General features: G+C 38.0%; 1 protein-coding gene across 1 annotated transcript; it reads left to right on the forward strand.

The window, feature by feature from the left end:
- The first annotated feature begins 1699 nt into the window (after nucleotides 1-1699).
- On the forward strand, nucleotides 1700-15922 carry dcp2 (decapping mRNA 2). Its single transcript, XM_073873948.1, has 11 exons — nucleotides 1700-1989; nucleotides 2695-2846; nucleotides 2976-3103; nucleotides 9275-9373; nucleotides 9475-9627; nucleotides 9729-9841; nucleotides 9957-10052; nucleotides 11472-11604; nucleotides 13908-13985; nucleotides 14074-14117; nucleotides 14933-15922. The coding sequence occupies exons 1-11, from the start codon at nucleotides 1937-1939 to the stop codon at nucleotides 15069-15071; spliced, it is 1188 nt and encodes a 395-aa protein (XP_073730049.1). The 5' UTR covers nucleotides 1700-1936; the 3' UTR covers nucleotides 15072-15922.
- The last annotated feature ends 740 nt before the right edge of the window (nucleotides 15923-16662 follow it).

Here is a 16662-nt window from a genome sequence, read left to right on the forward strand (position 1 = left end):
CACCTATTACATTGCTAAAAACAGCAATATTTTGTGTATTTGGGTATAATACAATGTGTTCGCATGGTTTATGGTTCAAAAAACACATTATTTTCCACATACAGTATTGTTGCGCCATAAATCTTTCCCTTTCACACTGATTTTTTACAAAGCTCATCGTTCTGAAAACCACAGGGTCATCCGATTGGCCATCTAATCTATATGTTGTGATTGACCTAAATACCTTGTCAGCCGGAAATGTGACGCTTCAGCATTGTTTGAAGATAAGCTCACAATGCAGTGCTGACAGGTATTATCAATACATGCTGAATCTAATCCAGAAAATTAAGATGACCAAACTCGTTGGTTTTGCTTAAACATCTAAAATATGGTTTGCATGTAGGCTTGTTGCGATATAGTCGGTATAACCCGTGATATACGGTGCTTCAGTCTCTCACCGATTGGATTACTTGCCCACCGCGGCACCGTCTTCCACCGTCATTTTGATTTTTTCATGTAATTAAATCATTTAGTTTCGTTAGAGTGAACAAACACTCAACTGAATGTGTGAATTCAGCGGAGCTGAACGCGCGTCACGTCACGTCACAGAGCAGCCGGTGTCAGATTTAAGGCAAGCTGACTGACCAGAAGATGGCAGAAGCCGCGTGCTTACTTGTTTTTGTTATAATATACATATATAATGTTTAATATAAGGAAGATCATTTTGTTGTTGTGTTTTTCATTAAGAAAAATAATAATAATACAATAATAAAAACTTCGCGCATCAGGCTCGTTCAAATCCTCGGTAATACACACGCAGTGTCAGCAACTCATTCGTCAGAATCGTTGGCAATCCTCTGCAAACTTCGACAATTGGTTGAACCGGCTCATTTGTTCCGAGTCCGATGTGCTATTTCGGCTGTGGGTCCTGCATCAACCAGAAACTAAAGTTTGATTTAGTTTGATTTGTGAACCGGCTCGACTGGTTACTTCCTGAGAAGTGTCTCAAAAGATTGATTTGTTCAAGAACCGAACATCACTACTGACGCCTTGCCTCTAAAGTCATTGCCTCATGGGGCAGCAAGGCAACAAGTCAGCTGCCTAAGCTTTCGGACGCAGCCAGGGGTCTCTCCCTACTGAAAAATCCAGCTAAGACCAGCATAAGCTGGTGAGCTGGTTTTAACTGGTCTCCCAGCTTGGTTTTAGCTGGTATAGCAAGCTGGTCTAGCTGTGTATTGGTCACTTTTTAAGCTGGTCTAGCTTTGTTTTGGTCACTTTTAAGCTGGTCTAACTGGAAGACCAGCTGACCCACCAGCTTGACCAGCTTAAACCAGCTACTGCCACCTTAAACCAGCAAAAACAGCTACCAAATGGTCTTAGCTGCATTTTTCAGTAGGGCTGTGCTTCGTTCGACGCTTCATTTTCCCATCACTACCTACAGCATTGTTTTTCTGAGAAAGATATGTGACCTTGGCATATTTACTAAACATCTATATTATTATTTAGTACAGTCAAAAACCTGCATACAGCTCCTTTAAACATCATGCATTTTTTCTAAAACACTTCCTCCCGCTCAGCCAAACTTCCTACTAAACGCGTCCCTTGTGACTGCTGAACTGTGTTTGGTGTCTGGCAATGTCTATCATTTAGAAAAGTGGATGATTGGTCAAAAAGACTTTGAGCAAAGTTTTTACGCTCTGTCATTGGCTGCTGCGTCTAGTTCCCCGGTAAATCCCCGCCTTTGTTCATGCGCGGTGTCTGTATTTTTATCTAGTTAGCATTCTAGCATTTGCGTCGTCGAAATAAATTCCTAGCAATGTTTCTTTGTTCTTTCGATTCGACAGGGCCATTTACTTGAATCGTATATTATAAATGCGATGTACGCACGGTTAGTAGCTTTGCGCTGTTAGAATCGACCGTACTAGTTTCGGTTGTTCGTGATGTTTTTACCCTTAACATGGAGACAAAACGAGGGGAGATACCTAACGGCGTACTGGACGACCTTTGTAGGTAAACAGAGACCTTCCATTTACATCTAAACATGTGCTTAGAGTTATTGTTATATCAAGTTTAACGTTTGACTTTGTTACAAGATCACATTGTAATGATGTGTTGTGTTGCAAACCTTGTGAACTCCAGCTAACTCGCCGACATGATCTACCGTTAACCAGGCAGCATTTTGTGCGAGTCAGCTGCTATTCTAGGCATCATATTAGGCTTGTTCGACTTTATGCGGCGCCGCAAGAACCGACAGCCGGATGACGTCAAAGTACCGCGAGACCGATTAGAGAAGTCTAATTTCGTCTCGCTCTCGCGGTACTTTGACGTCATCCGGCTGTCGGTTCTTGCGGCGCCGCATGAAGTCGAACAAGCCTACTGTCGCTTATTGACGCAGTTAAGTGATGTTTTCAACATCATGCGGCAAAGCCCAGACCAATCGACCTGTTATTACATCAAAGTACCGCGAGAGCGATTCGAAAGCACATATTCGAATCGGTCTCGCGATATTCGGAAGTCACGTCATTTTGCTGTGCGCCACCTAAAGTCAAGCATGCCTATATAAATAAATAAATAAATAAAATAAACTCAAACATGTTTGTAGTTTTAAAGGTGCTCCAGATTAATATAGCAGTTCCTTAGTCAGCATTATAAGTGATAATGCTAGAAATTATTACTTTTATTATTATTAATGTTTTTGATTTCCCCCCCCTGTAGTCGCTTTATTTTGCACATCCCCAGTGAAGAGAGGGACAATGCCATCAGAGTTTGCTTCCAGATTGAACTCGCCCATTGGTTTTACCTGGACTTCTGCATGCAGAATGCACCAGGATTACCTCAGTGTGGGATAAGGGACTTTGCCAAGGCTGATATCCTTCAAATTATATTAAAACTACATTTAAGGTCATATTAGGATTGTAGAGGAAGTCTAATTAGTTTGTACACAGTCTATTTGTTGCCCCAGATGCTTTTGTTTCTCTTCTTAACTTCATAATCACTTTTTAATCACTGTCCATTCCTGCTGCCACAAGGAGAGGATGTTCAGAAGGTTTTAGAGCAATGGAAGGAGTATAAAATGGGTGTGCCTACTTTTGGTGCAATAATTCTTGATGAAACGCTTGACAATGTGAGTAAAATTAAACAGAAGAAGTTGAGTTGTGAATGCTATTGACCCCTCATAACACTGTGTTTTGTAATGTATAATTCATGTTCCTTTTTTGGCTGTTTGTGAGACACTACACTGACTAGACTACAAAAGTCTACTAGACTAGTTGTTCTAGACTACAAAAAGTGAAAGTGTAAATGCACAAAATTTTCAGTTTAAAGTTAATTTAAAAACACCACAGAATGCCTGCAGCAAATGTTTTGATCTCTTTTGGATTCAGATCCTAGACAGAGCTAGATTTAAAATAGTATTATTTAAAGGGGTCATAGAGTGAAAATCAGACTTTTTCCATGTTTAAGTGTTATAATCGAGTCCCCAGTGCTTCTATCAACCTAGAAAATGTGATAAAGATCAACCCAGTAACTTAATTTGAGTAAGCCATTTTCTACAAGGACGTGAAAAATTAGGTTGTTCAGATTTTGCCTGTTTGGTGAGGTAGGCAGCAAGGTGAATTACAATAATTCCGCCCCGTTTATCTGCACTATCCAACCACAGCACTGCCATTTAGTGCAGAGAGAAAGAAGATGGAGAAAAGAAGGACTTGACAGCACAATTGAGTTTCAATTACAACAAACCACCATCATTGTGATCAGTGTTTGCATTTCATCCGCTCATTTGCATTTTAAAGAACACACCCAAAAACGGCACACTTTGCTCAGGCCTACTAATTAATTATCTGTGGGGTATTTTGAGCTAAAACTTCACATACACCCTCTGGGGACACCAAAGATTTATTTTTCATCTTAAAAATATCTCATAATATGACCCCTTTAAGACAAGAACCATTATATGACCAATATGCTGTACATGTAAAGCATAAATACATTAAGAAATAAATAATACTAATAATACTGAAAATAATAATACTGTACAAACCTGTATAAATTTCTTAGTTCGGATGAACACAAAGGAAGATATTTTGAGAAATGTTTGTAACCAAACTGTTTGTGGACCCCATTCACTTCCATAGTATTCTTTTTTTCCTACTGTGGAGGTAAGTGGGGTCCACGGGCGGTTTGGTTGCCGGCATTTCCCCGGATATCTTCCTTTGTGTTCATCAGAACTGGGAAATTTATGCAGGTTTGTAACAACATGAGAATGAGTAAACAGGGTTTCCCGCAGCACATTTCAGTTCAGGCGGCCCGCCTAAGCTTGGAAACCCTACCGCCTTAACTAGATCGTCCCCAAAAATTTTTTTGCACATTTAAAGTAAGTTAGCTGGTGATTTTGTTGTTTGAGCAACCTGCTAGCTAGGTTTCACGTGCCTGGTGATTAGATACAATTGTTGAGCGCTCTTACTCACTTTGTTTATGTGCATTATAAACATGCTACATAGGGGTGGGCGATATGACCAAAATCTTCTATCACGATAGGATTAATTTTATATCATGATAACGATATGTATCACGGTAGAGTTTTTTTTTTAATAAGGTTTAAATCTTTAATACCATAGAAATGTTCACAATTCACAAAAAACATATACAAGCATAGAAAGAAGATAAAAACATACAAATCTCAAGCTCTCTGAAGATAAACAGTCAATGATATAAGAATGATAATAAATAAATATAGCTGCAAGCAGCAATGCCGGGGTCAAGCCAAAAAGGGCACAGAAGAAAGTAAAGTTGAATTCGGATGAGCAGTTTAAAGAACCTAGGAAAATCTCTTAATTTCTGACTAAATAATATAACAGTTATCAGCAAAAAAGCTGTGTTTTCATTCAGTGTAATCTCTCCCTCTCTTCCCGAGGAGCAATGACAACAAGAACACTGAAGAAAATGTGAGTGGTGCTTGCAGTGGCAATTCTCAGCTCACAAAATGTTACAGTGGTGTTAATGAGTCAAAAGAGAGCACCCCCATGTCTCTACGATGTTCTGATGCAGAGATATAGCTCTTGTAAAAAGGGTTGATAAGGTATCCTAATTGGTTGCTAAGGAGTTAATTGGCATGCACCAATGATCTCCAAGCCATGAAAGGAATAATACATGATGACCCAAGATTTTAGATGTACTGTTGGAGTAGTTTTAGGCAAAAGTACCATATTTCTATCTCAAAACCACTAGGTGGCACAATGACAAAATTGTGCATGCAACCGCAGGTCATAACTATGTTACATCTAGCTAGTTTTATGACTATACACTTTAGTTTAGTGAAGAAACAGTTGTATGACCATAGGGTGGGTTGATTTCAAAGGTTTTGTTCAATTATAAGGCCAACTAGTGGTGCAAGCATACAATTTTTTTGTGTAGCCTCAGACTGTGGTCGTACATCAGCGTATCAAATATGGTGAAAAAATCTCTTTGCTTTACGAAGTTATAACCATTTATGTGTAAAAAACACAAAATGTAAAGGTAATTTTTCGTTTTTTGCAATTTTTGGCCATTTCTGATGAAAATTTTAATATAACGCCAATAGAACTTTTTGTTCAGAAGGTAAGGTTAGTTTCTTCCTATGGTGTTTTCCAGTCGATCAGAAAAACGCTCGCGGAGATATTTGCGCATGTTTTTTAAGTGCTGTTTTGCTGCGCAGGACTAACCGTAAGGCGAAATCTGGCATGTTTGGTATCGTTGGACTCGGTAACTATTCTGGACTTCAGGAAAACAAATCCCGTGAAAAAACACCGATCAGAGCCAAAGTTATAGGCATGTAAAGCATAAGTATGACCACTAGGTGGCGCTGCAACGAAACGGTGCATGCACACTCAGTTCCTGACTGGCATCACAACTACCAAGTGTCGTGTCAATAGGCATAAGATTTCTGAAGATACAGACTAAAACCTGTTTTTTTGCACTCTACTTAAAGTTTGTTGACGCGCTATACAACAACGCAATGGTTTATCGAAATTCTTTTAATAACTTTTTGCCGAGAGTGTCTCTAGATGTTGCATACCAATTTTCGTGGCAATCGGGCAAAAACTCTAGGACGAGTTCGAAAAAGTAGGTTTTACGAATAATTCAAAATGGCGGAAAAATTGTCATGACGGAAAATTACGTCATAGGGTCCAATCGAATCGTCTTGAGCCAAGGAACAAGAATTTCGTGTTTAGGACTTATGGGTCAGAAGTAATAAGCAAAAGCATAAGTGCAACTTTGGACTGTTGGTGGCGCTAGCGGGTTAGAGATAGAGACTCCAAATTTGCTGTGGATATTATTTGGACTGTCCTCTTTCAGTGTCAAAAATTTCATAACTTTCCTACGTACGGTTCTATGGGCTGCCATAGACCGCAAGGGGATAGGAATAATAATAAATATAGCTGCAAGCAGCAATACCGGGGTCAAGCCGAAAAGGGCACAAAAGGATGTAAAATTGAGATTGGATAAGCAGATTGAAGAACCTAGGTAAACCTAATCATTTTAGATGAAAAAACAAAAAAGTTATCAACAAAATTAATCTAAGTTCTTGTCTACTGCAATCTTCCTTCTGTTATTGACAATCATGGAACATTAGAGCACTGAAGGACATGTGAGTGGTGTTTGCAGTGGCAAAACATGGGTCACATCATGTTAAAACAAGTTTAATTAGTCAAAAGAGACCATCCCCGTGTCTCTACGATGTTCTTTTTTATTTTTTTCTACGATGTTCTGATGCAGAGATATAGCTTTTGCAAAAACGGTTGATAAGGTATTCTCAATGGTTGGTAGGGAGTGAATTGGCAACCACCAGTGATTATAGTCAAAGCCATGAAGGGAATAATCCATGATGACTCATGGTTTTAGATGTGTTGCTGCAGTAGTTTCAGGCAAAAATACCATATTCTATCTCAAAACCAGTAGGTGGCGCAATGACAAAATTGTGCATGCAACATCAGGTCATGATTGTGTTACATCTAGCTAGTATTATGTCTATACACTTTAGTTTAGTGAAGAAACAGTTGTATGACCATAGGGCTGGCTTGTTATCAAAGGTTTTGTTCAATTATAAGGCCATCTAGTGGTGCAAGCATACAATTTTTTTTGTGTAGCCTCAGAATGTGCTCATGCATCAGCGTATCAATTCTGGTGAAAAAATATATTTTCGTTACGAAGTTACAACCATTTATGTGTAAAAAACACAAAATTTGAAGGTAATTTTTCGTTTTTTGCAATTTTCGGCCATTTCTGATGAAAATTTTAATATAATGCCAATAGAACTTTTTGTTCAGAAGGTAAGGTTAGTTTCTTCCTATGGTGTTTTCGAGTCGATCGGAAAAACCCTCGCGGAGATATTCACGCGTGTTTTTTAAACGCTATTTTGCTGCGCAGAACTCCAAAGAAACAAGTCCCATGAAAATACGTCAATCGGAGCCAAAGTTATAGGCGTGTAAAGCATAAGTCTGACCACTAGGTGGCGCTGTGACAAAACTCTGCAAGCACCCATAGTTCCAGACTGGCATCACAAGTACCAAGTATCGTGTCAATAGGCTTCAATTTGCCGAAGATACAGCCTAAAACCTGTTTTTTTGCGCTGTACGTAAAGTTTATTGACGCGCTATACGACAACGCATTGGTTTATCAAAATTATTTTAATAACTTTTTGCCGTGAGTGTCTCTAGATGCTGCATACCGATTTTCGTGGCAATCGGGCAAAAACCCTAGGACGAGTTCGCAAAAGTAGGTTTTATGAATAATTCAAAATGGCGGAAAAATTGGCGCTAGCGGGTTTGAGATAGACACTCCAAATTTGCTGTGGATATTACTTGGACTGTCCTCTATCAGTGTGCCAAATTTCATAACTTTCCTACATACGGTTCTATGGGCTGCCATAGACCGCAAGGGGATAGGAATAATAATAATTATTATATAAAAAGAAAACTAACGGATACAATAGGGGTCTTCGCCCATTCTGGGCTTGACCCCTAATTATTATTATAAAAAGAAAACTAACGGATACAATAGGGGTCTTCGCCCATTCTGGGCTTGACCCCTAATTATGCATGTATGTATAGGCTTATATTTTTTTTATTTAAGGTAGAAAAGTGATTTAATCAGGGGCAGTGAGAGATTTTCTCTCAATGCTGTTTGATTAACACGAGTCATGCAGCTATTCTCTGTTTTCTGTCATAGTTTCTTCAAAATTAAGTTTTATTTGAGTGTTTTAAATAAAAATATTTAAATTTTCATCATGACGCATACGCCCCGCCCCTTTAATTGCCACGCCCTCTGTCCTGCCCACTCGCCCAACCCTACCACCTTAACTAACAAATTTTCTGCTGGAAACTCTGAGTAAATGATGACAGAATTTTAATTTTTGGGTGAACTATCCCTTTAAAATGACCTATAGTTTTGGCAGTGCACCTGACCACGTGCTTGTATAATATAGTACACGAAAACATTTTAAACCCAAAAACAGTTTTGTGTGCTTTGGCTGATCGTTTGCACAACAACAGCATGTTGGCATCCTAAAAACTTTTGAAGACGGGTTTCAAAGTTCCAGTTTATGAAAACAATGCCTTGTCGTCTTTGTGTAAACTATCTGTGATAACGCTAACATCATGTGCATGTGTTAAAGGCGGAGTCCACGATGTTTGAAAAACGCTTTGGAAAAGGAGACGGGCCGACTACCAAAACACACTTATAGCCAATCAAATCAAATCAAATGCCGGGTTGCGTATGTGTGGGGCGGGTCTATCAACAGAAGGTCCAGATTCTATTGGGGTAGGGGCGTGTTTGTTTAGGTGATTTCAAATATCAACATTGGCTTTCAAACATCATGGACTCCGCCTTTAATTCAGTCTATAGGCATGCGTGCGTATAACCAAAACAGCAATGGAAACCTACAGGACTGTGTTTGTGCTGCTCAAGATACTTTGAGTTTATTCACACAAAGTTTACTTAGGTTTATTCCAGGGTCACTTGTCATTATAAACCTACCTCATCGCCCATCCAAACAAAACAGCTTGATGCTTTGTCATCTCGATTGTTTGTATTTTTTGCTATGTAGAAGAATGTAAATGTGCAGCATGACAACTACCAGCCTGGCACACATAATACAGCATTTTAGTTGTCCTTGTGGATCCGTCTGATCTTTTTGACAGCGTTGTCTTGTGTACATTACATCAAAAATGCAAATAGACACCTTTTCTGTTTTTTACTACATCGTTGTCGTGTTAATGTAGCATTAGAGTCCTCACTGATATTTGATTTGTTCCTGAAGGTGTTGCTGGTCCAGGGCTATCTGGCCAAGTCTGGCTGGGGTTTTCCTAAAGGGAAAGTGAATAAAGATGAAGCGTTTCATGACTGCGCTGTGAGAGAGGTACAATCGTCTTCCATGCGTGGAAAAAACTTTATTATATCAAAAATATTTTTTTTAACAGGTCAGTGTCATGAAAATGTTATATGTGATTTTACACACAGGTTTTGGAGGAGACAGGTTTTGATATCAGAGATCGGATCTGCAAAAAAACATATATTGAGCAGAGAATTTCAGATCAGCTTGCGCGATTGTATATTATACCGGGAGTTCCTAAAGACACAAAGTTTAACCCCAAGACCAGAAAAGAAATCAGGGTGTGTATACATTTAGTCCTCTCTCTTGCCTACATACAAGCACAGTCATTTGATAGTAAAAAGACGTCACATTGCATATCTCTGCCATTGGTTCCTGACAGAACATTGAATGGTTTCCAATGGACAAACTGCCCTGTCACAGGAATGACATGACGCCTAAATCTAAGCTTGGACTAGCTCCAAACAAGTTTTTTATGGTGATTCCCTTTGTGAGGTACCTCTGTTTTTTGCATCATTAATGATCTTCTGTTTCTAAAGTGATTTTTGCTTAAATTCATGTTTGTTGATTTGGATGGAGTATAATTCAGATGTATTGTCTCTGTATGTAGACAGCTCAGAGAGTGGATTGCCAAACGCAAAGGAGAGTCGACAAGCAGCGATGAGGATTTTGCGTCTAGTGGCAGCACACCGTCCAAACCTTTCCGGTAGGATTATTTTGCCATTTAAAGACATTTGCCTTCTGTAACATTTCATATCTATGAAACTAGAACTAAAGCCTGGTGCACACCAAGCTTATGGTCGGCAGTTGGGCAGTTTTTGAGTGTCATCTGATTTAATTTTTTGGTGTGTTTCGGACCATCCGCTGAAGTAAATCCTAGTGGTTCATATTTTTTTTTGCCTATTGACCATGTCGAATTCGTGGTGAAACTTGACTGGGAATTGATTGTCTGTTTTTGGTATAGCCAACCATGGCACAAGAAGATAAACAGACGTGATAAAGTAAGCAAATGAAGAAGCACAGAGTCTTTGCATTTCTCATTCGAATACATGAACATTTTTAAAAGACATGGCTCATAAGACATTATAGGTAAATCACAAATCCATCATTCTGTGGTGAGTGAGATTTGTGTGAGACTGGTAGGCGAGCGCTGCTGTTATGTATCACTCTGGTCACTAGCTCTTCCGATTTTCAGTTTTGACTAATGAACCTAAACTACTGCCACCTGCTGGTACAGAAAGTTATCACTTCACACGCAGGTCCAGAATGGACATGCTACTTGGCCGAAGTCTATATGATGCGTCACGTCAACTTTGTCCCAGAAGCCAATGTGAACTAACCTCACAGTTCATTTTTTTGCCATTGGTTTAGTGTATCCCTACACTAAAGCTGCGACACACTTTGTCACTGTGAGTCGCCTATCTCTTTTAATGAAGTCGTTAGGAGGCATCCCTAATTCTTGTACTAGTAACAGTTATAAACAAACGAGTAACCGTCCACTGCTGTAATCGATAAATGATGGATGACGTGAACTCTACGTTTCACTCCCATTGGTAGTTGCTCCTGAAAGTTGCTGGAAGTAGCAGGGTTTTTTTTTTTGGCGCCTACTGATATTCATTTTAATATGAGAAATAGTCTCATGAATGTTAGAATTACGTTAATGTATGTCAATAAATAAAACCAGGGTGGAACAGCTGGAGAGAAGATATGTCAAGTAGAAAAAAATGTTTTATTCATCTTAATAATTTTTTTCTTTTCATTTATTATTTGAGGCTGTTTTGTAACCTATGGTACCATTTTAATACCAGGGTATTAAGTTCTGGTACTGTACCAAAGTCAAATTGAACGCGTGTTCAAACACAACTGGACACATTGCGGTAATGAGAATTTCAGCAGAAAATGAGATAAAATTTCCAATTATAAATTCTTATGTTGAAATCACACATTGTGCAAGATAGAACACAGTATTGTGTTAATTTTGATGCTTTTTAATTTTACTATATTACACATTTTAAAGCTAAAATCATTAGTGCCGTGGTGTTTCAATGGTTTCGTGAGAATCACCCGTATATGATTCTTTGTGGAGTGGATATTCAGTTGAATTCAGTTTTTCTCTGTTTTTTAGCTTGAAGCCCAGAAGATCTCAGCTGTTGGTGGAAGCATCTCCAGGGTCAGGTGACAACTGGTCAAAGCAAAAACTGCAGAAACCTTTTGGACAAGCTGCCCAGAGTGAATTAGTAGATGTGCTTAAACCCATGGTAGGTTTCATCTTATAGGACAATTAAGAGCCATATGTAAAAAGATATGTTGTATATATGGCACTCAAAAAACTTTGCAGGCAGGCAATAATTCAAGAAATACTTCAGGGTTCCCGCGGGGTCTTAAAAAGTCTGAAATTTAGAAAGTTAAATTTAAGGCCATAAAAAGTCTTAAAAATGGCCAGATTTTCACCCTAGGTCTTAAATTTAATTAACCCAAGTCTTACATTTCTTACCTCCATTTATTCCCGAAAAGGTTGTCCGAAAAAAATAAAATGGTAAAATTAAAATGCCTCAGTGACGGAGTAAGAATGTATTTGATGGGTGGGCCTCTAAAAAGAAAAGTTCTGCCCTTTGCGTGTCACTGAATGTCTCTTCAATCCAGTTTTTAATCATTATTTTTTAAAGAGAATACAAATGTAGGCTATTATAATCCACGCAATTCATGCCATAAGCTATATTTCAGATGTTGTGATCCGACTGTATACTGTAGGTTTGGCGAGAAAAATCTTTTCTGTCTTAATTTAACCAACTAGCCCGTGGCTTACCAGAGCATTTGCAAGGTTCTGAAACAGAAGGACCCAGAAGCGAAAAAATCAACACTGCTTTATTAAAAATCAACTTTAACAGTCAGGCCGTCAAGTCCCGCGCCATCAACAATGAGTCAACTTTAGTGTTACACAGTTTTCATTTGCAGCCTACAAATGCGACCTCTGGAGGCTACAGCCTTTGGATTTAGAAACGGCCTTGTTTGCAATACACAACAAACCACGAACAGCCTTTTAATAGTAAATTTCCTTTTCATTTCATTATTGTGTAATTAGAGAGGGGAATAAATGTGATGGCGGTATAGTGCATATTTATGCATATAACGTATGGGTGGAGAAAGTGTAAAACATGTTAACAAGGCACATATCAGCAGCTGACCATACTGATCTTCCCATATTAGTGGATTTTATTTGTCAAAAAAAATAAAAAAAAAATAAACAAAGATATAATAAAAATATAATGTTTTGAGAATTTCTGAGATCATTGTGCCGCTTTGGTCTTAAATTTCACTCATAATGGTCTTAAAAAGGTCTTAAAAAGTCTTAAATTTGACTTGGTGAAACCTGCAGGAACCCTGTACTTTTGCTTGTCTTTGAAGTACTGTTTTGGATAAATCTGATAAATCACGCTGAATGATTTCAAAGGTAAATGGATTATTTATAAATGGACAATATTATATTATAAGATGTGCACAGACAGAGGAAAGACACGGATAAAGATTTTATAGACTAATGGGTTATATTTAGTCATTTCTGTCTCCTTCATTATTCCTTTAAGGCAGCATTTCTCAAACTGGGGGGCGCAAGATGGTGTCAGGGTACTATGATTTGTTTAATTAAAATTCTAAGGTTGTGATTGTTTTATGTCATGAATTGTATTTGGTAGGCTGCAGAGGAATGCTCCCTAGGGCACACGCTAAAATGTGAACACGTTGAACCACTGCTTTAAAGGGGACTAATTAAGAGGTCAAATAAATCTTTGGGGTCCCCAGAGTACGTATGTGAAGTTTTAGATGAAAATACCATATAGATAATTTATTATAGAATGATAAATTTGCCACTTTGTTGGTGTGTTCAAAATGTGCTGTTTTTGGGTATGTCCTTTAAGATGCAAATGAGTTGATCTCTAAACTAAATGGCAGTGTCGTTGTTGGATAGTGCAGATTAAGGGGTGGTATTATCCCCTTCTGACATCACAAGAGGAGCCAAATTTCAATTACCTATTTTTTACATGCTTGCAGAGGATGGTTTATCAAAACAAGTTACTGGGTTGATCCTTTTTACTTTTTCTAGGTTGATAAAAGCACTGGGGACCCAATTATAGCACTAAAACATGGAAAAAGTCAGATTTTCATGATTTGTCCCCTTTAAAGTGTCCAGATAAACTGCTTAAGTGGTGCAATCTTAAATAACTCCTTGAGGGCGGCACAGTGGGTAGCACTGTTGCTAAGAAGGTCCCTGGTTCAAGCCCGGCTAGTTCAAGTTGCCTTTCTAGGTGGAGTTTGCATGTTCTCCTTGTGTTAGCAGGGGTTTACTCTGGGTACTCCAAGTTAGGCAAATTGGAGATGCCAAATTGTCCCTCCCCCAACTTGTGTATGGATTAACTGGTTCTTGCCATGAATATAGCCGTAGATGCTGGAATGCCATACAGCAATAAAGGAAGAAGAAATAACACAAAAAATAGTTCTTCATATCAGCAGCACAGATTATTGTTTTTTTTGTGATTCAGTATATGGTTCTTGTGTGTTTCTTCAGAGTCAGGTGAAAGGCAATGGAAAGAAACATCAGGACTCTCCAAACATAAAGAAAAAATCTAATGGTGTGAGTCAGCTGGTGAGTTTTCCCAAAACCATTCTGTTACACATTCACTCTTCATTACAGCAAGACTGTTTCTGTTGACTAACACAGTGTTGTCTTACAGAAAGATAAGAAACTTCAGCCCAGAAGACTGCAAGACAACTTTGAAACTGGTAGGTATTTGTGCTTTTCAATAGCTGATACAATAATACACTCAGCACTTCATATGCCAATACTGGATAAATGGGCCACATTCTTTGCCATTTTTCTGCTCATGTTGACATAATCCAATGTCTACAGTGAAAGACTACAGAAGAACAGTCATGTTAATGAAAATAGCTTATAGTAGATTGCTTTGTACTAATTATAGAACTAAATATATAAACCATGGCAGGAAACTGTAGATGTTTGTGCAGGAGATCATCAGTTACCATAATATTCTGGTCGACCTATCTGACCACCAGCAGTCATGCAACGTCCAAAATCACTGAGATTACATTTTATAGTTCACCCAATGCCTTAATGCACCACACGTGTACAACTGATGTTCAAATACCCATAATGCACCTTGAGAGTCACAGAACAATATGCAAAAGGTCTTCTGATGCACTCAGTGACTGAATTCACTAACTTGTGTTGAATAAAATAAATCATGTTAACAACTTAATTCAGAATAGCCTAATTAGGGCTATTAATGCAACCTTATCATATTAATGCAATGCTCTACCTGAGCTAATACAGCTTACCAATGTTATGAACACTTTAAATAACAATGCGACCCCTAGGTGGTGCCGTCTCCATTGCTCACGTTGTTAGAAACTATACATAAATACACAACAAAACATTAGTTTCCAAGTATTAAGTGTTGTTTTTCCAGTAAGAATATTTAAACATCCTAAAAATATGTAAGTGTACTTGATTATTTCTTTTTTCCCATTAATTTGCATTCATTTGACTCTTAACATTGTCCTTATTTGTTTTTCAACTGATGAAGCTGTTGATGTATATGGTTTTAACGGACAGATGTGTTTTGGAGAACATGAATGCGTCCTTTCCTCGCAGTCTTTCCTTAGTTTCAGATTTGATAGGGAGGCAATCATGAAATCCTGCTTCGACTCCTGAACTCCTCTCATTTTCCTCCTCTGTTTTAAGAGTCTCCTCAGCTGGGTTAAGAAACATTGTGTGTTGGACCAAGACTACATAAACTTTTATCATAAACAGATAAAAGTTTTGAATAACCTGGATCTGAAATGCAGTTAGCTTTAGTTTTTGGTAGTCTGAATATTTATGCAAGTACTCGATGTGCACAATCATGAGAATGTCATGATAAATCTTCACATTTCATATCATCACTTAGAATTCTTTACTTTATTTTCTGAAACACATTCGCTTTCTCTGAATAAACACAGATGAGTGTTAATATTGATTTTGAGCCCCTGACGTTGTACCTCTGCTTGTGTTGTATTGTGAACTAGCTGAGGAAATCATGCCTACAGTCACATGACAGGTACGATTCAGATTGCTGTCAATATTACTCATGCGAATTCAAAACATTATCATTTTAAGACCACAATCAGCAATTATCTGCTTAGCTTAGACTTTCACAAGTGATATTTGTGCACATGTTGCTACTGACATTGTTTCTCTATACTAATAATAATGTCATGTATTATGTGTTTCAGGTTTTTGGTATTTTTTATATGTGAAAATATAAATCCCTTTGATTTTTATATATAAGTGTATGTTTGTGCGTGTGTGTAGATTGTATGTTTCATCTGCTGCTGAGGTTGTATGTAAGGTTTATTTTTTTTCTCTTAAAGTATTGTTAAAGTATTTCTCTTTGTGACAGCACTGATATCTTTGGTATCTCAGTTTACAGAACAGCAGTTTGAGTCACATCATCTATGGTCTTCTTGATTTTCTTTCTGTGCGAGAGTTTTTGTTTTGTCGTAAATAAAGATACTTTTTCAAAATGGCCTCTTTTGTCTTTCCCTGTGAAAAATATTTTTATATGAATTAATTTTTTTTTCTAATGATCACAAGGTGTTTTGTGGTCATAAGAGAATTCTGCACAGGATGAATTACTGTCAGCTGACACTCAGCAGTAGAAATTTACTGTCTATAATAACCTTGACTCTAGCCGCAAAGAAACTACCCAACATGCAATACATCTTGACTAAACCAGATAGTTAAAGATAGTTAAAAACCAAATTTTAAAGACAATATTTAGAATTAAAGGCAAGGTGCATGATCTCATATGGACGGTTTCATCGGGCGCACGTGTGGTGACGCGTAAGCGTCTGGTCTGAACTTCCGTTTTCTGTTTGTTTAATGGTCTGACTAGCTGCTGTAACTGAACTCTGAAACAAATACCTCGTCGAAAAGAACAAATGTTTTGGGTTCCTATGTAATCTACGTGTTGTTAATTTTGCTTTTTATATAAAACTACTTTAAAAGGACTTTGTTGTTGTTTATTCTTCACAGAGTTTACCGGAAGTTATGTGATGACCACGAAAGCCACATGTTAATGATGTTACTGCTGAAACCGTCTATACAACCCAGGCAATAATGTCAGTTAGTAGACATGCCCCTTACTGCTGAAGTGTGTTTTGGTCCTCGCCTGACTTATTTTTCAAAAATCATGCACCCTGTGTTTAAATGTAATTGATTAATCTCTGTTTGTCAAAGACCTGTAACTAATATTGACAGTACA

The sequence above is a fragment of the Misgurnus anguillicaudatus genome, chromosome 12 (assembly GCF_027580225.2).
Source record: "Misgurnus anguillicaudatus chromosome 12, ASM2758022v2, whole genome shotgun sequence".
Taxonomy (NCBI): Eukaryota; Metazoa; Chordata; class Actinopteri; order Cypriniformes; family Cobitidae; genus Misgurnus; species Misgurnus anguillicaudatus.